At 51.5% G+C, this 21,844-nt stretch overlaps 9 protein-coding genes across 9 annotated transcripts; 5 read left to right on the plus strand and 4 right to left on the minus strand.

The window, feature by feature from the left end:
• Positions 1-824: 824 nt before the first annotated feature.
• On the minus strand, positions 825-2,088 carry AUEXF2481DRAFT_63374 (uncharacterized protein; the record flags this gene model as incomplete). Its single annotated transcript, XM_013490983.1, has 3 exons — positions 825-1,274; positions 1,325-1,980; positions 2,031-2,088. Coding segments are annotated over 3 exons (1,164 nt in total), but the record flags the coding sequence as incomplete, so codon positions are not given.
• Positions 2,031-2,439, minus strand: AUEXF2481DRAFT_37297 (uncharacterized protein). The gene is made up of 2 exons (XM_013490855.1): positions 2,140-2,439; positions 2,031-2,091 (listed from the first exon to the last, which is right to left on the minus strand). The coding sequence occupies exon 1, from the start codon at positions 2,316-2,318 to the stop codon at positions 2,154-2,156; it is 165 nt and encodes a 54-aa protein (XP_013346309.1). The 5' UTR covers positions 2,319-2,439; the 3' UTR covers positions 2,031-2,091; positions 2,140-2,153.
• A 248-nt stretch (positions 2,440-2,687) lies between these two features.
• AUEXF2481DRAFT_77685 (uncharacterized protein) lies at positions 2,688-6,347 on the plus strand. The gene is made up of 6 exons (XM_013490989.1): positions 2,688-3,577; positions 3,631-3,836; positions 3,918-4,029; positions 4,097-4,521; positions 4,599-4,718; positions 5,135-6,347. The coding sequence occupies exons 1-6, from the start codon at positions 3,091-3,093 to the stop codon at positions 6,071-6,073; spliced, it is 2,289 nt and encodes a 762-aa protein (XP_013346443.1). The 5' UTR covers positions 2,688-3,090; the 3' UTR covers positions 6,074-6,347.
• Positions 6,348-6,552: 205 nt separating this feature from the next.
• On the minus strand, positions 6,553-7,584 carry AUEXF2481DRAFT_2691 (uncharacterized protein; the record flags this gene model as incomplete). Its single annotated transcript, XM_013490678.1, has 1 exon — positions 6,553-7,584. The coding sequence occupies one exon, from the start codon at positions 7,582-7,584 to the stop codon at positions 6,553-6,555; it is 1,032 nt and encodes a 343-aa protein (XP_013346132.1).
• A 371-nt stretch (positions 7,585-7,955) lies between these two features.
• Positions 7,956-8,903, plus strand: AUEXF2481DRAFT_2692 (uncharacterized protein; the record flags this gene model as incomplete). Its single annotated transcript, XM_013490679.1, has 2 exons — positions 7,956-8,103; positions 8,158-8,903. 2 exons carry the CDS (start codon positions 7,956-7,958, stop codon positions 8,901-8,903), a joined length of 894 nt encoding a protein of 297 aa, XP_013346133.1.
• A 241-nt stretch (positions 8,904-9,144) lies between these two features.
• On the minus strand, positions 9,145-9,846 carry AUEXF2481DRAFT_27120 (uncharacterized protein; the record flags this gene model as incomplete). Its single annotated transcript, XM_013490787.1, has 2 exons — positions 9,145-9,696; positions 9,808-9,846. The coding sequence occupies 2 exons, from the start codon at positions 9,844-9,846 to the stop codon at positions 9,145-9,147; spliced, it is 591 nt and encodes a 196-aa protein (XP_013346241.1).
• A 142-nt stretch (positions 9,847-9,988) lies between these two features.
• On the plus strand, positions 9,989-11,879 carry AUEXF2481DRAFT_86682 (uncharacterized protein). The gene is made up of 2 exons (XM_013491008.1): positions 9,989-10,240; positions 10,292-11,879. The coding sequence occupies exons 1-2, from the start codon at positions 10,046-10,048 to the stop codon at positions 11,597-11,599; spliced, it is 1,503 nt and encodes a 500-aa protein (XP_013346462.1). The 5' UTR covers positions 9,989-10,045; the 3' UTR covers positions 11,600-11,879.
• Positions 11,880-14,210: 2,331 nt separating this feature from the next.
• Positions 14,211-18,023, plus strand: AUEXF2481DRAFT_2695 (uncharacterized protein; the record flags this gene model as incomplete). The annotated part of the gene is made up of 6 exons (XM_013490680.1): positions 14,211-14,291; positions 14,351-14,381; positions 14,437-14,952; positions 15,004-17,337; positions 17,392-17,831; positions 17,880-18,023. The coding sequence occupies 6 exons, from the start codon at positions 14,211-14,213 to the stop codon at positions 18,021-18,023; spliced, it is 3,546 nt and encodes a 1,181-aa protein (XP_013346134.1).
• Positions 18,024-19,771: 1,748 nt separating this feature from the next.
• On the plus strand, positions 19,772-21,619 carry AUEXF2481DRAFT_37309 (uncharacterized protein). Its single transcript, XM_013490856.1, has one exon. The coding sequence runs from the start codon at positions 19,832-19,834 to the stop codon at positions 21,350-21,352; it is 1,521 nt and encodes a 506-aa protein (XP_013346310.1). The 5' UTR covers positions 19,772-19,831; the 3' UTR covers positions 21,353-21,619.
• The last annotated feature ends 225 nt before the right edge of the window (positions 21,620-21,844 follow it).

The following is a 21,844-nucleotide window of genomic DNA, read 5'->3' on the forward strand; positions in this document are numbered from 1 at the left end:
AGTGGACCCCGTCTCTTCTCGTCCTTTGTACTCCAGCTGTGCTTTCGAGATGCCTTCTACTTGGGTATGTCTCCTTACTAAAAGTGACAACGAGTAATCATCCTCCTTTTGTATCGTGCGCAGAGAACACCTGTGTCCGCTTCGGCATCTCAGCCCAGAAAGGAGGAAGGTAGAGACGCGAAATTTCAAGCCACATGCTGCCACCATTCTTAGCGGCCATGATGTAATCATTATTGTCGACCGTGACCCTGGATTTGGCCCAGAGCCTCTTCAACCATCAACATTTCTAGAATCTCGACAGCAGTCTTCCATGGCGTGGATATGGCGTCGTTCGTCGTTTGAGACATTCAAGATCTATGGTGCTGTTTTATTCTCCGTTTAGATCGAAACGGCATTTCTTGTTTTCTGTTCGAGACAGAGATTGTTCTCTTCTCCGACCGTTGAGCAAAGTCGCGGTGTGTGCAACGAAACCCGAAAACACCTCCACCTTAGCGTGCTGAATCCGGAAACTATTTGAGCGCCACAAATGCCACGCGATCATGCTCTGTCCATACTTTGACACTTGACAATCTCGACTTCCCAAGATTGCATTCAGGGGAAAGAGCCTCACGACTTGTGACTATGTGTATGTGCACATGAGTTCACTGGATGCTGTCATGAGACGGATTTGACACTTGAGGTACAGCATGGACGTGCTTTGGCAGTCTATTTTTGTAGATTGTGATTGTTGCTTTTATGATTGCGAATCTTGTTCTACAACTATTCGTGTTCCATATCCTACATTACATGCCTCATCAAATTACAGAATATCATTATATTCTAATCTAACCGGTAACCTTGTAGATGGACTCGGCAAGACGCTTGACGTTGGCGGAAGTGATGCCGGCGACGGAGATTCTGCCGTCCTTTGTGGCGTAAACACTGTGCTCCTTGGCCAAGGTGTCCATCTGCTCAGGCTTGAGACCAGTGTAGGCGAACATGCCGATTTGGCTAGTGATGTGGCTCCAGTCGTGCTTGCTGCCGAGCTTCTCGAGGTTCTCCTTGAGAAGAGCACGCATGGTGATGATACGGTCAGCCATACCCTTAACTTCGCCCAACCATTGCTTGTTGAGTTCGGGGTCGTTGAGGATGGTGGAAGCGACACGGGCACCGTGAACGGGGGGGTTGGAGTAGAGAGGGCGGACCAAGATCTTGATCTGAGAGTCGACACGCTTCTTCTCGTCGGCATCGGCGCAAACGATGGAGAAGGCACCAACACGCTCACCGTAGAGACCCTGATTGATGTTAGGATGTGTCAATGTTCACGAAGACGTATGATTCTTACCATGTTCTTGGCGAAACTCTGGCAGAGAGAGATGTTGTGACCCTCCTTGATGAAGTGGCGGATGGGGAAGGCATCCTTGTCAGTGTCACCACTGGCGAAACCTTGGTAGGCCATGTCGAAGAAGGGGTAGTGGCCGTTCTCCTTGACGACATCGCTCAGTGCGCGCCATTGGTCCTCGGTAGGATCGACACCAGTGGGGTTGTGTGCGCAAGCGTGGAGGAGGACAATGCTGCCCTTGGGCATGTTCTTGATGTCCTCAACCATACCATCGAAGTCGAGGCCGATGGTGTCCTTGTTGTAGTAGCGGTACTTCTCGACCTTGAGACCTGAGTCCTTGAAGACGGCATTGTGGTTCGCCCAACTGGGGTTGGGGATGTAGATGGTCTTGTCGCCGGGGTAGAAGCGCTCGAGGAATGCACCACCGATTCTAAGGGCACCAGTACCGGAGATGGACTGGGTGATGACGACTCTGCCCTCGCTGAGAGGTGCGGAGTCGGCACCGTATGCGAGGATAGCGGCGGCCTTGGTGAAGTCGGGCACACCGGTAATGCCAGCGTATTCCTTGTCGAGGTTCTTCTTGACGACTCTTTGCTCGGCCTCCTTTACTGAGGGAAGGACGTAGGGCTTGCCCTTGTCATCACGGTATGCGCCGACACCTTTCTATTGTCAGATATTGTCTTCTCTTTACTGGGCCGAGGAATCATACCGAGGTTGATCTTCTCGGGGTGGCTGTCAGCCTTGAAGGCCTCGGTGATACCAAGAATGGCCTGAAATGTCAGATTGTGCTGGTTGTGTAGTGTTTACGGCGTTCTTACATCCTATGGATACATTAGTAAGTGTCATCTTCGTCGACCCAGGCTGTTGTGATACTAACGGGAGGACCTTGGGGCACTTGCGACCAGGCCGATGCGGCTCTGATGCTGGACTGCAGCTGCAGACGAAGCTTGGAGGCTTGAGCAGAAGCTCTCAAAGCAGTTCTAGATCCTGAAAGCATCTTGTCTGTGAAGGGGGGAATGATATGACAATTGACGAGAAAAAGAAGAAGGCGTGACTCCAAAACTTAAACACGACAGCAATGGTCGTTCTCAATCCTGGAGACAGAGCTGGGGCAATGACGGCTTCCGGTCTTGGCCGCGGTATCGGCCCTATCGCTCTGTAGCGTGGTTAAAAGGCGTGAGAACCGACTTTAACCGACTGTTACCTCCTCATCTCAACCGTGGTCTTTGTATACAGCTTGTCGTGTCAGTCAGAAAAATCCATCGGCTGAACCAAGCAATGGAGACTGCTAATTCTGCTCCATCAGATCTCAAATGATTGGATTGTATATCGACTTGGCAAACCTCGTTCCAAAGAGTTATATGGACGTGGAAGGCTCTCGCGACAAAAATTCGTCAGGATTTGATAGTACTGCATCGCGGTGAGTTGGACACGGCATCAGAGATGGATATGGAGTGAATGTAAGTATCATAAAGGTCTGCGTCGAGCTGCCTTACTCTGCGTATGTACGTGACAATAGTTCCCATGCGGCCTTCGAGACGGCACGATCATCTAGACTACAGGCGCCATTGCCGATCTGAGTATGAACAGGAGTTGAGGGCAGTCTGTCTACCTAGCTTCGGTGGAGGAAGGTGCCTTCGCCGTCTGTTTGTCTTCGATAAGCAAACGCCTGTATCTACACTCTCCTTCTTCAGCTCTACCACTCAACACCTCAGACCTCTACCACTCAACACCTCGGACCTTTAGCACACTCACACTATATCACCAAAATGGTCAACAGCCACAACCCAGGTCTCTTGATGTGGCTACTGCTTATCGTACCGCTCAAGGAACCTTGCTGGCCTCATTGCTCAAAGATCTGCTACCATGTGATGGGGCTCCGCAGTGGTCTTCGTGTCTGCTTGCTAGCTTACCTCAGTCTTTCGGTTCTACCCTCCAGCTACCGTTTCCGCGCCTCGCCACAAACCGGTCTATCATGGCTTTTGATTGGCGCCGGTATCCATACCATCCTTCACGTGGCAATGATCACAGAGGCTTGTCGGCTTCCAGAACTATCGGATCCGGGCACATATCACGACCTCTTGCTTGAGTATTTTGTGTCAGACTTCTTCTTTCTACTCTCGGTCCGCGAATTGTTCAAGATCTTCCACCTCGTTCCGGGCCCGTGTCTGGCAAAGTTCACTTTCTTTTGGAAAGGACGGCATCTTGCTAGAGGCAGCTACGAGCGAGCTCTGCTTAGAGCTCATCAAGCTCATGGTATATCCTGGGCTGTCGGAATTGTCTCATTAGTCGTGCTGATTTGGTCCTAGGAATCGTCGTACGTGTGGCCCCCTACGCATACTCGGTTGCCAGACCGAGTCTGACGCTCGAGCTTCAACACAAGCTACATCTTATCTACCCTTCCAAACCACATCTTGCTTTACCTCACGTCTTCAAAGACGCCTACATGCGTTACGGGATGTCGGAGCAGTTGATGAGTCAAGCCGCAAACAATGAGCTTGTCATCGATGCCAGTGTAGATGGCCTCCTCGATTCACTTGCCAAGTCCACCAAACAAGACGTCCCGGTCTCTAGGCTTCTAACATGTTTCTCCTAGGAGATCATGGGCACTGCCACTATGGGGCAACGTTTCAGCTTCGTAGACAGTACCGCAGCTGGCAATTTGGCGGACAAGCTTGCAGACTTAGGAACTGAGTCTTCTTGTGATGGTTCGTTTCTTCGCTTTCATCCATGGATTACTAAGATTCTGTCGTGCGTGTCTCAGGATGACACCAGCTGGGTCTCGTTGTTCAAGACAACAATGCTTCAAGGCCACTCGGGCAGCGAGAAACAGGACGACGCTACTACAAAGGCTATGCAAGTTTTTCAACGAGAAATCACACTTTTTGCAGACCCATTACGGAGTCAGGAGCAGCTCTGAATACTATCACCATAGTATTCTATCATTCTTCGTCGGTGCAGCCGACCCAATTGCTACACACCTTCAGACTGTTGTCGCATATCTCGCATACGATTCGAATTCACAAGCCCGCATCAAGGACGAGATGCGATCATGCTTCAGTGGTCACCCCTTCACCTTCGAGGACTTGTTGAACACGAAATCAACACTCCCTTATCTTGATGCAATACTACGCGAAGCAGACAGATTGGCCGCTTCAGAGAAGCTTGTCCTAGGCTACTATGCTGATGAGTCAGTTGTGGTAGACGGGTGTCGCATCCCAGCAGGGATAAGTACCACGGCGAAAACATTGCTTGGACCAATTCTGATTCGATGCAGTCTTCTATCTATCTCGCAAGGCTTGCTGCTAGTCGTCTGAACCCTGCGGTCGGCGACAACTGCGATGGCTGGAATCCCGACAAATGGCTCAATGGAACTGACATGCCCTGCAAAAGCTATGTTAGTCTACTCTAATCATGTCACTTTCCAAAATTCACTTTTCACTCTTCACGTTTCACTCTAAATTCCTATTCACAAATGGCCACACGGCATTCGCTGCTATGGTCGGCTATTGTCCTCTACACGAGTTATTCACTAGCTACTGAATACTGGCGACAATGATATGCGACAATAGCAGGCCACTAGTCTTGTCGCTACACTCACCTGCTCGTGTCCATGCTCCTTTCTCCTTTCTTCTTTTCTTCCCAACTTCACAAAGTCTCATCTTCCTCGATTCATCTTCAACCTTAGCCCGCTCTCTCTTGTACCTCATACAGTCTTACACATTCGATTCGTCCACCCTCTCATCTCACCACTTCTGATATCACGCTCCAACAACATATCCATACCACGACCATCAACTGATGTCATATAAGTTACCCTGCACCACTCTTCCTTACAGCAATCCCATTTTTCGGGAAATCCTTGCAAAGATCATACTCCGACTCATCCAGCAATTCCAAATCACTATCAACAACATGTCTTCTATCACACCCACCATCGTCTTCTTGTCTGCTGAAGACCTTGAACAGATGCTTGTCTGTATCAAGTCACCCGCTCTGTCTAAGAAGCTCTCCGCCATCAACAACCCCAGTGGAGCAGCTCTCATTACCGCCGATCCCAAGGCTGCCGACCGTCTCCTTGCCGTCTTCGAGGGTGATGCCAAGGATATGCTCTCTCGCTACATCAAGAACCCTGATCAAGTGTCCAAGTTCACCCCCATCAAGTCCGTGGCCTTGGAACGTGACCAACGCAGAGAGATCCACCAACTCGTCCGTCAATTCTCCAAGGGCAAGCTTGATTCTGGTCTCGACAACAAGACCTCTCGCATTGAAGTCTTCTTGAGAGGCTCAGCATCTGAGTACCACAAGCAAGAGAGCCGAGACACCAGCCACCCTCGTCAGCAGGGCCCTAAGCAGCAGCGTGGTCCAGCCAGACCATCTCCCTACCTCAAAAACAACAAGACTCAACCTGCCACGAATCGCGCAGCCCTCGCCACTAGAGGTGTCGCCCCTCGCACAGCTCCTTCAGTCACCCTCACCCCTGAACAGAAGGCAAGAACAGCTGTTTGGCTCAAGGAGGCTGACCAGCTTGAGGCCGACAACAAGGCAGCTTGGGCCAAGGTCGCCGCTGATGCTCGCAACGCCCCTGCTTTCGAGTTCAAGTCGGCCGATTATTCTGGCATCGAGGTCAGTTTCAAGCTCATCGGCGAGAGCAAGCCCAAGCCAACTGCTCAGGAGACAGCTCAAAGCTTGGAGCACAAGAAGAAGGCCCTGCCTCCTCACAAGCGGGGTGCTGCAGCTCAGGAGGAGTAAAGGGGATGATTAAATTGAATGACGGCATGGTTTTGGTGTTCTTTTTTCTCTTTTGTTCATACTGGGATGGAGTTTGGAGTTTGCTTTTTTCTGTTTTCCTCTGCATTATACCCCTGGATCACAATTGCTCTGTTCTCTCGATTCAAATGTCTCATTCCCGAATATGATTGTGCATTACTGCAGCTTGTGTACTCACTAACTGCTGTAGCAGGAGACGGACGGAGATGTGTGAGACCTGAACCAATCACTCCATTGTGCCCTTGTAGACGCTCCCACGCCAGCTGATCTCCCTATAAAACGCTCTGTCCAAAGACATGGTTTTTTTTTTTTCAGATTAGCGGACATGGTCCCAGAATGACAGTCCTCTTCAGAGACACTCCATCAGGAATAGCTCTAGATTCGAAAAACACTGTGCCTTTCTACAGCCCCGAGATTTCCATGCACACCTCTTACGGAGATGCTACACTTGTACCCACATATCAAAATTCAAGAATGGCGATTTCTGCATAAGCTTCTCCAATGCATTTTCCAGTAGAGTCGAATTGTTTCTTGGTTCCCATTTCACAGATTGCGAGTTTAGAGATTAGGATATCGGAGGCCCAGATGTAGGTTTTGTAGCGAGGGAGAAGGGTGGAGGCGTCGATGTATAAACTCGATTTTGCTGATGGTCCGTGGCCTGAAGATGGGGTGTTTGCTTTGATTTCGCCTTCCTTGCCTTCTTCATCCTTTGTCGATTTGGTCATTTCCGTCGTCCTTGTTTTTTCCGTGTCGGAAGCTGGTTTTGACGTTGCCTTTTTCTTCTTTCGTCCTTTGATGTAGATTGTGTTTACGATTGTGGCGTGTAGGTTTAGTGGTCTTGTATCCGGGACTAAGAGGCCAGCTTGGATGAATGTGTTTCGGAGGGCTGAACAAAGGGGAAAGAGGCGATTTGTTGGGTCTTCTGGGCGGATGTAGAGGATACTTGTTTTTGTGGGTGATTGCACTGGTTCGAGGGATGAGAGGGAGACAGACAAAGGATGAGTTGAGAGATACATCTCTGCGCCATCTAATGATTCTGACCCTGATCTAGGTTCGGTGGCTCGATCTGGTGTTGCTTCTCGAAGCAGTTTTTCCACGTCGAGGGACTGGAGCAATGTGGTTGCTTGAGACAGCTTTCCTTCGTCTAGACTCATTACTCCAAGGGTAAGATGTAATGATCCAGGTGGTCTGATTGCTTGCTCGGGTATCATTGGTGCTTGTACTTTTGGTGTTGTCGTCTCTCCGATATTCTTAGGAGACCTGTCTTCCTGGGCAATCCCATCTTTGACAGTGCTCTCGGCTATCGAAACTGTGTCTGGGCTAGTGTCGACTGACCTCGCAGTACAGACATCCTCCTTGAACTTGCTGATACTGGCTTCAAGTTGAGGTTGCGAGGTTGAATTCACAAGAGGGATGCAGAGGAAATGGGTAAGAAGAGGCTTTTTAGAAGGGTTGCTCGCTTTCTTGCCCTGAGAGTCGTTGTGTCTTGCCATGATTTAGATATCACGATGGCTGATACGCCTTGCTAGATGGACGCGGGCACTACGAAATAGAAGAAGAAGCATTCAATTGGTGACATCAACGGTACATACGGCAGGGTCAGCTGAAAGTCATGGTTACGTCTTCGGACTCGACGAACTCGATTAACCAACCATTCCAGTTTATGGAGTGTAGTGTGAGTCTTCTGCGACAAATGTTGTCTCATGTGTGTGTGCTGGACAATGTGACTCGGCGGGTTAGAGATGTTGGGGTCGAGGTTGATGGTATAGACGGAAGGTGCCGCCATGACGACGTGGAGCTAGATTTCCAACCCATGCGACCAGCTTTCTACTAAGCACAACGACAGCCCGCAAAGCCAAGCATCATGGCAGACGTCGACACAGAATCACCAGCACAGCGAGCAGCTCGTCTGCGTCGCGAGAAGCGTAATGCAAAGATCCAGACTGAGGGCTCGGACAGACTGGCGCGAATCACGCAACTGAGTGGAAGACCTGCTCCTGCACCTGAAGAGCGTATGTCGCTTTGCATAACACTGCTTGGAGAGCATACGACTGACATTGTCACAGCATCCATGACACAGACACCTACCAAACCAGCACAAGCTACGTCTACCATGACACCGCAACACGCATCTATTGAAGACCCGGACGAAGTCGACATCTCAGAGCACTACTGGACTCCCACACCCTCCGAGCAGAGCCAGCTCGCTCGTCTACAGCATCAACAGCAGCAATCGCCCTTTCCGCGACCAGGCGGCCAGCAAGATGAAGACCCAATGCTCAAGATGATGCAGTCACTGCTCAGTGGAGACCCATCAGCAGCTGGAGGCATCCCAGACTCAGCAATGGACGACCTTCCTCCCATGCTCAAAGCCATGATGCAAGGACAACGCACAACTCAGCAGCAAGCCTCCTCGCCCACGGGCACAACCTACCTCTGGCGCGTCGTCCACGCCGTCTTTGCTCTGGCCCTCGGCATCTACATTGCAGCAAGCGGCACCTTCCACGGCAGCAAAATGTCTCGCAACACGGTGCTTGAAGGGTCAGACTTTGGCCCTAGACTTTTCTACATGTTCGCGACCGCAGAAGTTGTGCTGCAGTCGAGCAGATACTACATGGAAAAGGGAAGACTGCAGGGAAGTGGATGGTTGGCTACTATTGCAAACTCGGGGTTGGTACCGCAGCCTTACTCACACTACATCAGTATGGCTGGTAGATATGCTGTGATTTGGCAGACTGTCGTTGCCGATGCCATGGTCGTGGTCTTTGTGCTGGGTTGTCTTGCCTGGTGGAATGGTACGGCTGCTGCATAGTTGTTTAGTGCACTTCTTTAGCATCGTGACAGAAATCGACAGCTTCCCAGACGCAATCAGAGAACTCCACAAATGTCTCAATGATCAAACGGATAAAGTGAAAAGATGGCAAGCGCCTTTTTGTACACGACTAGTAGCTTTGGTAATCCCAGCATCCAACAAACGCCATGCGAAAATGCCATCTCCTTCCCAGTATAATTTACACGAATATAGCATGTCCAGCGTATGCTCAATGACCGACTTAGACAGCAGAGGCAAGGTCACCTCTTGCCTGAGCCAGCAGGGACTCTTCTCTCTTCTTCTTTTCTCTGACCTCCAAACTGAGCTTGCTGTCTCTCTCACTGCGGACCCGTTGCTCCTCGAGCGAACGCAATGATTCCAACTCCTCCTGTGTAGCCTCGACCTGTCTCGCACTCGTAATCTTCATAAAATCAGTCAAGATGTGTTCCGGCGTACGACCCGTCATATCAATCGTCTCTGTCTTCGTACTAGGCGAATAATTGCTAGGCTCTTTATCTCCGCTCGTGCTAGTCGTGGGTGCAGCACCACTGGTCGGCGAGGCTTCTGGATCGGCGAAGAAGATGGTCATGAGAGCGGGATCGGTTTGAAGAGCGGTGCGGTCGATGGTCATTGGGATGGCAGGGTTGTGATATTTCAGACGGACGAGTTCGTGGCGCCAGAACTTTTTGGAGCCCATGTGGCCGCCGTCGATTTTGGGGGCGAAGCGCATGTGGATGCGGGAGATTTCTTTTGGGAGAACTGCTGCGCCGGGACCGAGACGGATGGCGAGGAGCTGTGTAGAGTTTGGTCAATTACATGTTGGCGGCGGGTGGTGTTGAGGATGATGTACCTTCTGTGGTGGTTGTTAGTTGGGTTGACGCAAATGATGGAGAGCGAGACATACGGTTTGTAGCTTACGCATGCGCTGAAGTAATGAGACCATGATGGGCGAGAGTTGTGTGTAGCTTGTCTAGGGTCTTGTATGCATCACCTTCGTGATCCAGTCTCTACAGACTTGTCGACCGAAAAAAAGCCGGGGCAAGCGTGCAGCTGCTGCTCCGCGAAAGCCATCTTCGCGCTCGCATCAAGGCCATTGAAACAGCTATCCCATCCAACCACCTTGCATCTACACATCTCACATCATGTCTGTCGCCAACGGAGGTCCTCTCGCGACCACATCGGGCGGCATGAAGCCCGTCCAAATTGCCCAGGTCAAGGGAAACTCGCGCGAGAACCGTACCGCCGCACACTCGCACATCAAAGGCCTGGGTCTGCGCTCAGATGGCCGCGCAGACACGAATGCTCAAGGCTTCATCGGCCAGGTCGCTGCCAGAGAGGTTGGTCTACTCGGATAGTCATGCGATCACAATACTGACCCATCTCGACAGGCTGCAGGCGTCGTCGTTGATTTGATCAGAGCAAAGAAGATGGCCGGTCGTGCTGTCCTTCTCGCCGGAGGTCCTGGAACTGGAAAGACTGCCCTCGCATTGGCCGTGTCACAAGAGTTGGGAACAAAGGTGCCGTTCTGCCCCATTGTCGCCAGCGAGGTCTACAGCACAGAGGTCAAGAAGACGGAAGCCTTGATGGAGAACTTCCGCCGCGCCATCGGTCTGCGGGTACACGAGACAAAGGAGGTCTACGAGGGCGAGGTCACAGAGTTGACTCCCGAGGAGGCCGAGAACCCGCTAGGTGGCTACGGTCGCACCATCTCACATCTTCTCATCACCATGCGCTCTGCCCGTGGTACAAAGAAGCTACGTCTGGATCCCAGCATCTACGAGGCCATTCAGAAGGAGCGCGTCCGCGTCGGAGATGTCATCTACATTGAAGCCAACACCGGTGCCGTCAAGCGTGTCGGTCGCAGTGACGCCTTTGCTACCGAATTCGATCTGGAAGCCGAGGAATACGTCCCCGTACCAAAGGGTGAAGTCCACAAGAAGAAGCAAGTCGTCCAGGATGTCACTCTCCACGATCTGGATGTCGCAAACGCCCGTCCTCAGGGTGGTCAAGACGTCATGAGCATGATGGGTCAATTGATGAAGCCTCGCAAGACCGAAATCACCGACAAGCTACGCGCAGAGATCAACAAGGTCGTCAACAAATACATCGACCAAGGCGTCGCAGAACTCGTCCCCGGTGTCCTCTTCATCGACGAAGTGCACATGCTCGATCTGGAATGCTTCACCTACCTCAACCGCGCCCTCGAATCCTCAATCTCGCCCATCGTCATCCTAGCCTCCAACCGCGGCTCCACCACCATCCGCGGAACGGACAACCTCGTCTCCGCCCACGGTATCCCCCCAGATCTCCTCAACCGCCTCCTCATCGTCCCCACCCACCCTTACTCTGCAAACGAAATCCGCAGCATCGTCGCAACACGCGCCCGTCTCGAGTACTCCAGCGCCGCACCTCCTTCCCTCCAAGCCGATAAACCAAATGCCGCTCAAGGACTCGTCCAAACCACCCAACTCGCAGACGAATCTCTTGATCTCCTCACAAAGCACGGCGAACGTGTGTCTCTCCGCTACGCCATCCAACTCCTCGCTCCCTCTGCCATTCTATCTCGCTGCAGAGGCGCAGATAACAACATCGTCATGCCGCAAGACGTTAATGAGGCAGTGGATTTGTTCTGGGATGCTGGACGCAGTGCCAATGTGTTGAGGGAGCAAGGCAGCAGTACTGGATTCATCTCATAGAAGGACATTCTTGGATTTGTGGACTTATGGAGCTACGGAGAAGCAGGGGTGTTTACGGCGTTTACGAATGAAAGGGTGTGATGCATGGAGGAAAATAATCTCTCTATCAAAAAGAGGCAGTATTTGTACGAATGAATTGATATCCCAAAACAAACTTTTTCTTTTTCTTTCATGTCCGAGAATAATCTTTCAAGTATGCCTCTGGTGTAGTTCAGAAACCCTGGGTTCTGACAAGAACGATCGATATGGTTGCGTCCATCAAATTTTGGGTGACCAAGTGAGATCAACCACCAAGCGTTGGATAACCACAAAAGATGGAGATATGATCAACCACCACTTCCACATGGATCCACTAGAATGAGACATCCCAGGACACTCTCCAAGAACAGCAATTGTAGCAATTCGAACCACTTGTTGTCGTTGACAACGATGATGAATATTCCAGACAGGGTTACCATCTCACCAGTCTCGACTTGGCGTGTCGTTTTCTAAGGTATATCAACTGCACAGTAGACGGATTGCGCGACAATTCGTTACCAGACTTTTGGTCTACTTTTGCGGCTTGGTGCAGTTAGCGCAATAACATGCAGATCAAAAGAAGAGATGTGATAATGGAAGCATGCCAATTGACACCGGACTTGCAATCTTTGATAGATACTACGAGTAAGATTACCTACATACATGGAGTACTAACTTTCCTAAGGACTATGCCTTTGTCGCTCAAGTCTTGTGGGTATTAGAGAGCGATGGCCGACTTGACGCAGATTCATCCGTGCCTTGACATGTTTTGACAAGACACAGTTGGTCTCGCTCTCCTCTCTGACGACTTTGTTGAGTTGCAAGAGGCGGAAAACAGAGGACTTGCCTATAGAGCACGGCACCCGATGTTCCCATGCCTCTTCGGCTTTGGCGAGACCATTCCGTCTTGGTGAGAGGGAAAGAGAGAAAGTTGTCGTCGTAAGGTTGCTGCTTGTAGCTGCTCAAAATCGTGATAGTATCCAAGAATAGAAACGACCTCCCGTGGACACTCCTTTGATAGGAACATCGGATGGCCTTGTTATAGCATTCTCTCGCGCTGGCTTATTGTCAAGCTGGACAGCGTGAATCGAAAACATCTAGCGAATATGCAAAGTGTACCTATCTTCATAGTGTCATCAGAAAACATCATATCTCATCATATTAACTCGAATCATGGAGAAATGTTGGAGTGATTTGCAACATCTCCGTCGATACTATACCCTCACAGCGCAATATTAGAACCCCACCACACGAGGGTCCATCAAGATTGACAGTTGACACGGCCCTGGAGGCGAGATAGCGACGACGATAAAGACGGTGAGCAGACTCTGAAGAAGTTGTGCCCTTGTTCTGATTGGCTTGGCGCAGGAGCTGAGGTGAGGTCCCAGTTGAGTTGTTCGGTAATAAAGACGAAAGCCAATGATACGAAAGGGCGCGCTCTCAGCCCCTGAGAAGAATTGACTTGGCGTGACCGAGGTTCAGAATGCAGGACCGGTGTCGCATGACATTGCGCCACCGGACGGAGCATTGGAGATGTCTTGAAGCCACAAGTTTGTAGCGGAGAATGCTACGACATCGAAAGACGTTGAGGGATAGTATAAGCCTATAAGAGACAAGTGATAGCTTTTGTAGATGTTCCGGGCTACGAGCAGAAGGCCGGCGGGAGGCTGCAGCGTGCAAAGCGGTGAACGGTAACGCTGCTCGAGCGCTCGAGGGTTGATCGGAACGGCGAAACGCGTGTGGGACATGCTCGTGGCCCGTGCTACCTACCTATCTCAAGGCCGGAGTGGTCGATGAAGCCGAACCTGAGGAAGGCACGACTTTGTACGGAAATGCCATACTGTAGATGAGTGCCATGCTTGAAGGCGTGATAGATGGGTTTTAGGCAGACGAATAGCCAGGAGTATTGTCTGTAAATAAGTAACGGAGAGAGTCGTCAGCAGTGGGCCGTTACGCAGTTTCAAAGCAGTAACATGGCTTGAGCAAGGCGTGCATGGTAAAGGTTGATGAAGTTGATAAGATCGTCTGCAAGGAAAGCAATTGCACGGCAAGCAAGCTCAAACGCAGGTCTGGGAAGTAGGATGGAGAAATATGTGTAATTTACAGAGGATTAATGCGATGGATTGGTGGAGATCTGACCATGTTCAGGAAACGAGAGGGAAATAAAGTTGTATCGCCGTCGTAACAGGAGCGGCCGCTTGGCTTGAGGCTCGTCGTGCACCTGCAAAGTCCAAACACCCTTGACTGTAGTGTGCATTTTCGACAGGTCCCAACCGCGACCATCGCATGCGTGCGCATCCAACTAGCAGCAATCCACATCGGACGTGGTCTCCCACCAGGCCCCGCCGTTGCGCTGTATCGACGTAGCGATTCCACTCGCTGAAACATCTGCCATCTGCCCTGCTGCTGCGAAACAACACCACTGCCCGTTCGCTGCACCCGTTCGCTTGCCCGTCTGCATCGACTCCTACAACCTGCTAGGCCTGTGGGCCCGTCGCATCACCTCCAAGCTGGCGATTGGCGACCACACCTGTCCACTCTCGCCCTCACCTTGGCCTCTCCCGCGTCATCGTCGCTCCCGGACTCCGCCATCATGGACGCCGACAACAACTCAAACTACCCCGAATCTCCCATGGAGGAGGATGAGGTCTTCTTGTGCAAAGGCTGCGGCGAGGTACCTGATTGCAAGAGTTGATCTCTGTCTACAGCTTGACTGACTCTCACGCTACGCAGATTCTAGAACAGGGGCGAGCCTTTGAGCTTGGTAAGTCACACACAGCGTCGAGGGGTAGCCCACTTGCTGACAAGCACTTGTATAGCTGGCCACCGATGGCATCTGGGCTGTTTCCGCTGCCACTCTTGTGCCACACTCCTCGATTCCGACGCCAACCTACTACTACTGGGTGATGGCTCCCTCATTTGCAACAACTGCACATACAGCTGCGACTCTTGCGGCAACAAGATCGAAGATCTTGCGATCCTGACGGGCGAACAAGCCTTCTGTGCCACTTGCTTCAAGTGCCGCAACTGCAAGAGGAAGATCGAGAATCTGCGTTATGCGCGTACCAGCCAGGGCATCTTCTGCATGAATTGTCACGAGAGCCTGATGGCAAGGCGGCGGAAAAGGGCAAAAGCTTCAAAACAAATAGCGGCTGGGGCCAGCAACCCATTGGTGCTGGACAAGAGTCTTCCTGCCCTCCCTCCCAGCGCCGTCCCACAGAGTGCTCTGCGCGAGGCTTCACCCTCGGGCTCTTACTCAAGTGACCACCTCAAGGCCAGCCATGATAGGAAGCGGGATACGTCGCCCATGTCCATGTCTGACGACAGCAAGAAAGGTAGCAATCGTCACTTGTCTCACACAAGTGTCCTCTCTGATCAGACGCCAGACACCCTCACTCTACCAGCTAGCACATACAAGCAGGAGCGCGCCTCGACCATGTCATCTAACACCATGACCACCATGTCCGATGTTGACGACGGCTTCTTGCCTATGGCCTACGATCCCAACCCTGCTCCTCCCCCTCTGCCACGCCGCTCGCACCCAGAATCTACGCCGAGGATGTCGGATAACCTTTCTCCTCAGGGTGCTCTCTCGAGATCCGAGAGAAACCGACCCTCGTCCTCCCGATCCGTCTCTACTGAGCGCGACAGCATCCGCAGTCCTGGCGTTACCCATGCCGATAGGACTCGTCAGCAGGGCCTCCGCAACGTGTCGGGCAACAGCACCCCCGTTACTACACCAGCCGTTGCTTCGCCATCCTCCGTCACCAGCCAGCAGCGTCCTCGTCTACCGACTACAAATAGTGCGAACTTCGGCTTGGCCCCGCCGGAACCATTCAAGCTGCAGGATGTGCCTCGCGATCGTAGAGTGTCGCGCAACAGTCCTCGTGTTGGCAAGAATTCGCCCACCTCTCTAGACACCCAAACGCAATCTAGACACACCCCTACAGACTCGAATCTGTCTCTTTCACCCGCCTCTGTGGATACGCCTAGTTCGAGTATCAATCCCTTCGATGACCCCAAGCTCCGCGAAGCTTCGTCGACTGCTGGCCCACCAGCTGCAAAGCATCCTGCCAGGGGTGATTCCCTGCCACCTGCCACAGATAAAACACACACCTCGCGCGTCGCTTCCCCCGAAACGACACCCGCCCTCAAGCAAGCCGATGCTGCTCACGAACGAAAACAATCAGCAACCTCCGCTCAGTTTGTCGATGCTCCGTCCCATCCACGCACTGAGGCCGAATCTACCACTGCAAGTGGCATTGAGGTACCAATGGCACCACCCAGAGCTGCCAATCGCCCTTCTGCTCCGAGCAAGTCTGTCGCCAATGATGATTTCATTGCTCCTAGGTTGCCGCCTGCACCACCTGCTACTGAGCGACCTCGCGCTGAATCTGTTGGCAACCCTCAGCTTGATCATAATCCTGCAGCTTCGCCAAGAGTCTGGCGTACACATCTACCAAAGCATAGCGCTGGGGAAGCCTTCTCTATGGAAGAAGAAATGTCCCGCATCTTGAGGGGTGATGAGCAGAAAAGGAAAGAAAACGAGCATGCCGGTGTACTTCGCCGTGTTTCCAATGCCGTGAAACATGGCAGAAGCTTCAGCGATAAATCGATACCGCTCCAGAAGACGCCCACAATCAGCTCGGCTGACATCAGTAGTCCCATCCTCATCACCAGCCCGATATCCTCGCCTGGTCAGATGGATGTGGCTTCTCTGAAATCCCAACTACGCCGCGCTCAGCAGAAGATCGCCGAGCTCGAGGCCGATAAGCTCGGTCTCGAGGAGAAGATGGACACATCCGCAGACATCAAGCAGGTTAACACCGAACTGCGTGAGAAACGCTCGACCATGGCATTCCTTGACACTCAGCGTGAGATGGTTGTTCGTGAGCTCGAAATCATGACCGAGCATTTGACCAGAGCCAAGGAGGACAACAAGCCGCTGGACATCAGTCAGCTGAAGTCTGAGATCTTGCAAGACTTTGCACATTCCTTACAGAAGTTGAAGGACAATCTCGGTTCTCAGATTGAGGATCTCGTACACAAGAGAAACGAACTTACCGATGACATTACCAACCTAATTCAAGTCAAGGACAAGGGTCTGCAAGAGTTTGAATCCTTGTCTTCGAAGAACCTTCAGTTGGCCGAGCTGAACAACCAGCTGGTCAGCGGCATTCAAGATATGTACAAATCTCACAATGTCAAGAACGGCAGTATGGATCGATCGCCCCTTACTAATGGCCTGGGCATTTACAACGGCTCGAGTAGGGGCGACATGACCTCGTTGCATTCATCTTCTTTGCAAGAGTCATCTAGTCTTCATGATTTAATGCCACACGCAGCGGACGCAGAGCCAGCCACTGTTCTCACAGCACCACAAGTGGTCAACATCCGCAAAGGACAGCCCAAAAAGTTTAATTGGAAGAAAGGATCGTCTGGTCTGGCTAAGAATGTCACCAAAGGCATCAAGGGTGCATTTGCCGGAAGCAACGATCGTGGTGTGCCTATCAAAGCTGATGGCACTTATGACATCACTGGTATGCCCTACTCTCAGATGCAGGCAGGCCCTGGCGCGATTATGGGCGATCAACCCCTAAGGACTGGTGACGCCAAGGGCTTCGGTTTCTTCTCGTCTGGGCAGAAGAATGGTATGAAGCCTCCAGGAACCCTTGGAAAGAATGGCAGCAGTTCAAACCTGCTTGCCGAACCCCCATCCGGTAAGCCTTCGGCAATTATCGTACTGTCTCCTCAGCGTGCTAATTCGTCTTCAGTATTGTTCGGTTCTGACCTTCGCGAACGCTGCGACTATGAGAAGCGAATCTTGCCCTCAATCGTCACTCACTGCATCGAAGAGGTCGAGAGACGTGGTATGGACATGGAAGGAATCTACAGAAAATCTGGCGGAAGTGGCCAGGTTAAGCTCATTCAGCAAGGTTTCGAAAAGGATGGTATCTACGACATCGCGGATCCAGACCTCGATATCCACGCTGTTACGAGCGCGCTGAAGCAATACTTCCGCAAGCTACCCAACCCACTAATCACCTACGAGACTTACGATCCGTTGCTCGAGGCTGCCCAAATCACAGAAAAGGAGAAGCAGATTGCTGGCATCAAAGCAGCGCTGGAGGCCATGCCGCAAGCCCACCATGATGTGTTGGAGTACCTGGTACAGCATCTATGCCGTGTGGTCAAGCAGGAGTCAGAGAACTTGGTAAGTCATCTTTTGATGTGTTTCTAAAACATGCTAACCCATTTCCAGATGACACCGCTCAACCTCTCAGTCGTTTTCGCACCTACGATTTTGCGACCCCTGAGCATTGAACGCGAAATGTCGGACATGCAAGCTCAGCGTATGGCAGTGCAGGCGCTGCTCGAACACGCTGATGCCATTTTCGAGAATTAATGAATGATCCACTGGTCACTTTTGAGCGCATACCTCTCTGCACCAAGTCCCAGAAGAACGTCCCCCGGTTCTTAGCTTTCTTGCCTTGTTGTTTGTACCAAACTTCTCTTCTCTCACCCCCCTTTGTTTGTTACCTCCACCTTTCCTCTTGGCAGATCCGGCGTGAGCGCCTCTTTATCCTGGCGTAGTTTAATGGGTGTGTGGGTGGAGGCATATACTTTGACGAAATGCGCATACTCAAATTTTAACACAGACCAGCTCCCGAGGTCCACCAAATATTGCTCAATTCTGCTCACGTCAACAGTAGTCCTGGCTCCCCACCGACTCTCGCCCATAGAGGTAAAAAGTATCACAGGATTGGTCTTCTCAAAGGAATGGAGACTGGGGTCGTCCGATCTGGTACGTCAACCACTGCTCTTAGCCTAATCGCTCTTTCGACACGAACGCCCCAACTTGTTGAGACTATTGATTTGCAGAGAAGTATAGCAACGCTCTGGTCGTAGTCGTATCCATTGACTTTGCGTGATATGACCAGACCTGAAAGGCCCCGTTTCCACTCAACTCTGGCAGCGCTCTTGCAAGGTCCAGTCCTGTGAAGATTCCCTGTTCCCCACAACAATAGACTAAACAGTTCCCCAGTTTATACGCTGATCAAATCCACCAGGTGGAAAGAGGGGGAAAACATGACAAGGTTCACAAAAGAGGGCAATTCTGCTTTATAAGGCAAGTAGGAACCACCCCAGACATTCGCTCCCTCACACGATCCCTCGAATTCGCGCACCCGTCCCGTCCCAATGTTGCTTACAAAGGCAATGGCTCTCATGAGCCTTGCTGTTCAGTACACCAACGCGATTGAAACCAGATTCCAAATCATCGAAGTGTCTACCAGATTTATAGACAAGTCTCCCAACGAGCAGACGACTTTTTCGACACGTTGGGTGACCCAGCAAGCGAAGCCGGAGGCTGTGACGGAGGTATGGTCTGAAGTCCAGGATTCTGAGACGACAATTGTGAATGAGGGAGTCAGCATGGATTTACTGTGCTGGACACCACGACGACAATATTGAATCAAGAGGAAGAGGAGCATGGGAGTACTGTGTTGGATACCACGACGACGATCTCGAACGATGGACTAGAGTGGCACGAAGTCGTTGCAACGCAGACCACTACATCGAATGGCACGGATCTACAGGCTACTGCCGTCGCCCCTCCAAGTAACCGCACTGTGGCTCACAGGTTGGCCATCGCCGGCACGGCAAGATGGGGGAAATTTCCCACGAAGCGAGATGATGAGACGGATGTGAGTAAAAACTCACCATCGCCGAGATGTGTCGTTCGATCGGCCCTGTGCGAAGACCATTAAACACGATTGTGCCCTTGTTGCAACTCGTTATCGCTCTGCGCCGTCACGAAGTAGCACATGAATATTCACGCTAAAGCCTTCTTTTCGTTAGGCTTGTATGAACGAAACCACTGTAGATGACGGTACACAAGGCATCACATACGACCAGAACACCATCGATTGCACCGCCCTGAGGAATGGCGAAAGATGGCATATGTTGCAGTGTGGCGATGCCTGCAGGCGCAGACTTGCTGTCACCCTCCCAGCAGCACTCCTGTCTGCAGTTGGCGAAAGAGCCTACAGATCTGCTCTCATAAGAGACATTCGCGACCACTTCCACAACCTTTTCGAGGGCAATGGCGCGAATGAAATAAGCTTTATTGAACTGTTAAGAAACTATGTCGGACTCTACACGGCGGCGGTAAACCAGGTGGCCATACGAACATTAGGCTTGGAAAGGTTCTTCATGGACTACCTGTACAACATGCGAGAGGAATTCTCAACCAGCGAAACTATTCTCCCCTTGACTGAAAGACAGGCGAGACCCATGACCCGGTGGCTGGATTCTTTGCCGGAAAATCTGCTTCCTGTTAACGAAGGGACATTGGATATCGAGGGACTACAGCAGTTCTGGCCATATCGCCCTGGTCTAGGTGACCCGACGCAGCCTGCAGCAGAACTCGAGTGGCTCTTTGATCAAGAGCTGCAAGTCGGACAAGCCCTTAGAAGAGCAAGGAGATTTGGCCAACAGACTGAAGAATTTCAGCTCATGCCTACTATACCGGAAGGACAAGTACTGTCGATGGAACAAATACTCTACAACGAAATAATGGATACAGTCGAAACCGCTGCGGACGGAGCGCAGTGGCAAGTGCCTGAGCCATACGTAAGCAGCTGGAATGTGATCACTGGCTATCCTACCAGAGTACCAACTCCAACTCAGATGATCTCCAGCTATCAGTCAGTCAGAGTCAGTCCATCTTTGTATCCTACCGAGGAACCGGTTGCCGACCCTACACCAGGCCCAACTGCCGAACCATCTGCAGATCCGACTGCCCAACCGACTGTCCTTCCTACTGCAGAACCGAATAGCGATCCTATCACTGGTCCAGATACCGTTCCAATCCAGAACATGGGAGACCAACTTGGTAATCTTGTTTTCTTAGCGGACGGCAGTTTCCAAATCATAGGCTATGCTGGCTGGACGATTGCCTCAGCAGCCGCTGACGCTCTACTCACAAGGTTGAACACCTGCAGTCCTGTAGGCGGGCACACACTCATCCGCGCCCCCTCCGGAGAGTCGACCAGCTCAGGCGCAAACTTTGTTATACAAGGTACTCTGACCATGGCCAAGGGTGCTGAAGCCGGTGCTTGTTTCTCCGAGATGATCAAACAAGTGAACAAGAACCCCGGTTTCAAGCTCGTCGAGGAAGGCTTCGAAGACGCTTTGGAGCACAACCCCATCGGCAAAAAAATAAAGATCCCAAAGCACATACCAAAGTCTAATCTCAAGAACTTGAGATTCAAGTCTGTCAAGGACGTGCAAAACGCGGTAGTGCAGGTGCCTCAGAGGATGTCAGAAATATCAAAGAACATGGCAAAAAGCCTCAGGAAGACCGGAACGTTTAAGAAAGGATGGTACAAGCCCAACAAACTCATGAAGTCCAAGATCTTTACGAAAGACGGATGGGTGAAGTTTGCACAGAACAACTTGAACCCCAAGAACTTGTCCTTGAAAAAGGGGGCCCCGGCATTGAAGAGTTTCTGGAAAAAATTAGCAAGTCCCAAGATGTGGTGGCGTTGGCTGAAGGTCCCATTGCAATGGCTAGCACATCCAATGCGCTTCTTGAAGCTCACGTTGAAGATGCCAGTTTGGAACAAGGCTTTCAGTGGCATCATGACGTCTGGTGCGCTGAAGGCCTTGATGAAACTTCGTCTGCCATTCTGCCTCGTGATCAGATTGGGCTTCCGGGGGTTTACGTGTTGAGTCACGATGAAGGATTTTTAAAGATTTTCTGCAGTGGCTACATCGTGGTGGACAAGAGGGGCAGATGTGTTGGTAGCGAGCAGAAAGTGTCATATGGATAGAAGGCATCGGTTGGAAGGTGTAGTGCACCTCGATCTTGTCAATAGCTGTCGAACCCCTTGACGAGTCGAGCCCTTTGGCCTAGATCTTCAGACAGCTACATGTGTTTCCGTTCTGCGGTATCGTGATCTGCGCTCATAACCTGACTGTCAAGTCGACCTCACATCCAGTCAGCTCCCATCAACTTGCCTCTTCTCCTCTTCGTGTGCGGGATGTATGCCACGCTTGTAGATATCTCAAGGCGTAAATGTGCCTTGCTACAGCTCGGTATTGCTCTGCTTCGGTCGTTACAAGAGAGCGGTACCGAATGAATTAAGCATGACGCAACTTGGGTTAGATGGGTAGGCGGAGCTCCTTCAGACTCAGAGATATCAAGACGACTTTTCTCAACGT

This window comes from Aureobasidium subglaciale (genome assembly GCF_000721755.1).
Source record: "Aureobasidium subglaciale EXF-2481 unplaced genomic scaffold scaffold_4, whole genome shotgun sequence".
Taxonomy (NCBI): Eukaryota; Fungi; Ascomycota; class Dothideomycetes; order Dothideales; family Saccotheciaceae; genus Aureobasidium; species Aureobasidium subglaciale.

Coding starts and splice junctions, on each gene's coding strand:
- AUEXF2481DRAFT_37297 (XM_013490855.1), bottom strand. CDS start 2,318: ATGCTTTCAGGATCTAGAACTGCTTTGAGAGCTTCTGCTCAAGCCTCC.
- AUEXF2481DRAFT_77685 (XM_013490989.1), top strand. CDS start 3,091: ATGGTCAACAGCCACAACCCAGGTCTCTTGATGTGGCTACTGCTTATC. Junction 3,578..3,630: donor TAGAGCTCATCAAGCTCATG/GTATATCCTGGG, acceptor ATTTGGTCCTAG/GAATCGTCGTACGTGTGGCC. Junction 4,030..4,096: donor AACTGAGTCTTCTTGTGATG/GTTCGTTTCTTC, acceptor GGATGACACCAG/CTGGGTCTCGTTGTTCAAGA.
- AUEXF2481DRAFT_86682 (XM_013491008.1), top strand. CDS start 10,046: ATGTCTGTCGCCAACGGAGGTCCTCTCGCGACCACATCGGGCGGCATG. Junction 10,241..10,291: donor GCCAGGTCGCTGCCAGAGAG/GTTGGTCTACTC, acceptor CCATCTCGACAG/GCTGCAGGCGTCGTCGTTGA.
- AUEXF2481DRAFT_37309 (XM_013490856.1), top strand. CDS start 19,832: ATGGACTACCTGTACAACATGCGAGAGGAATTCTCAACCAGCGAAACT.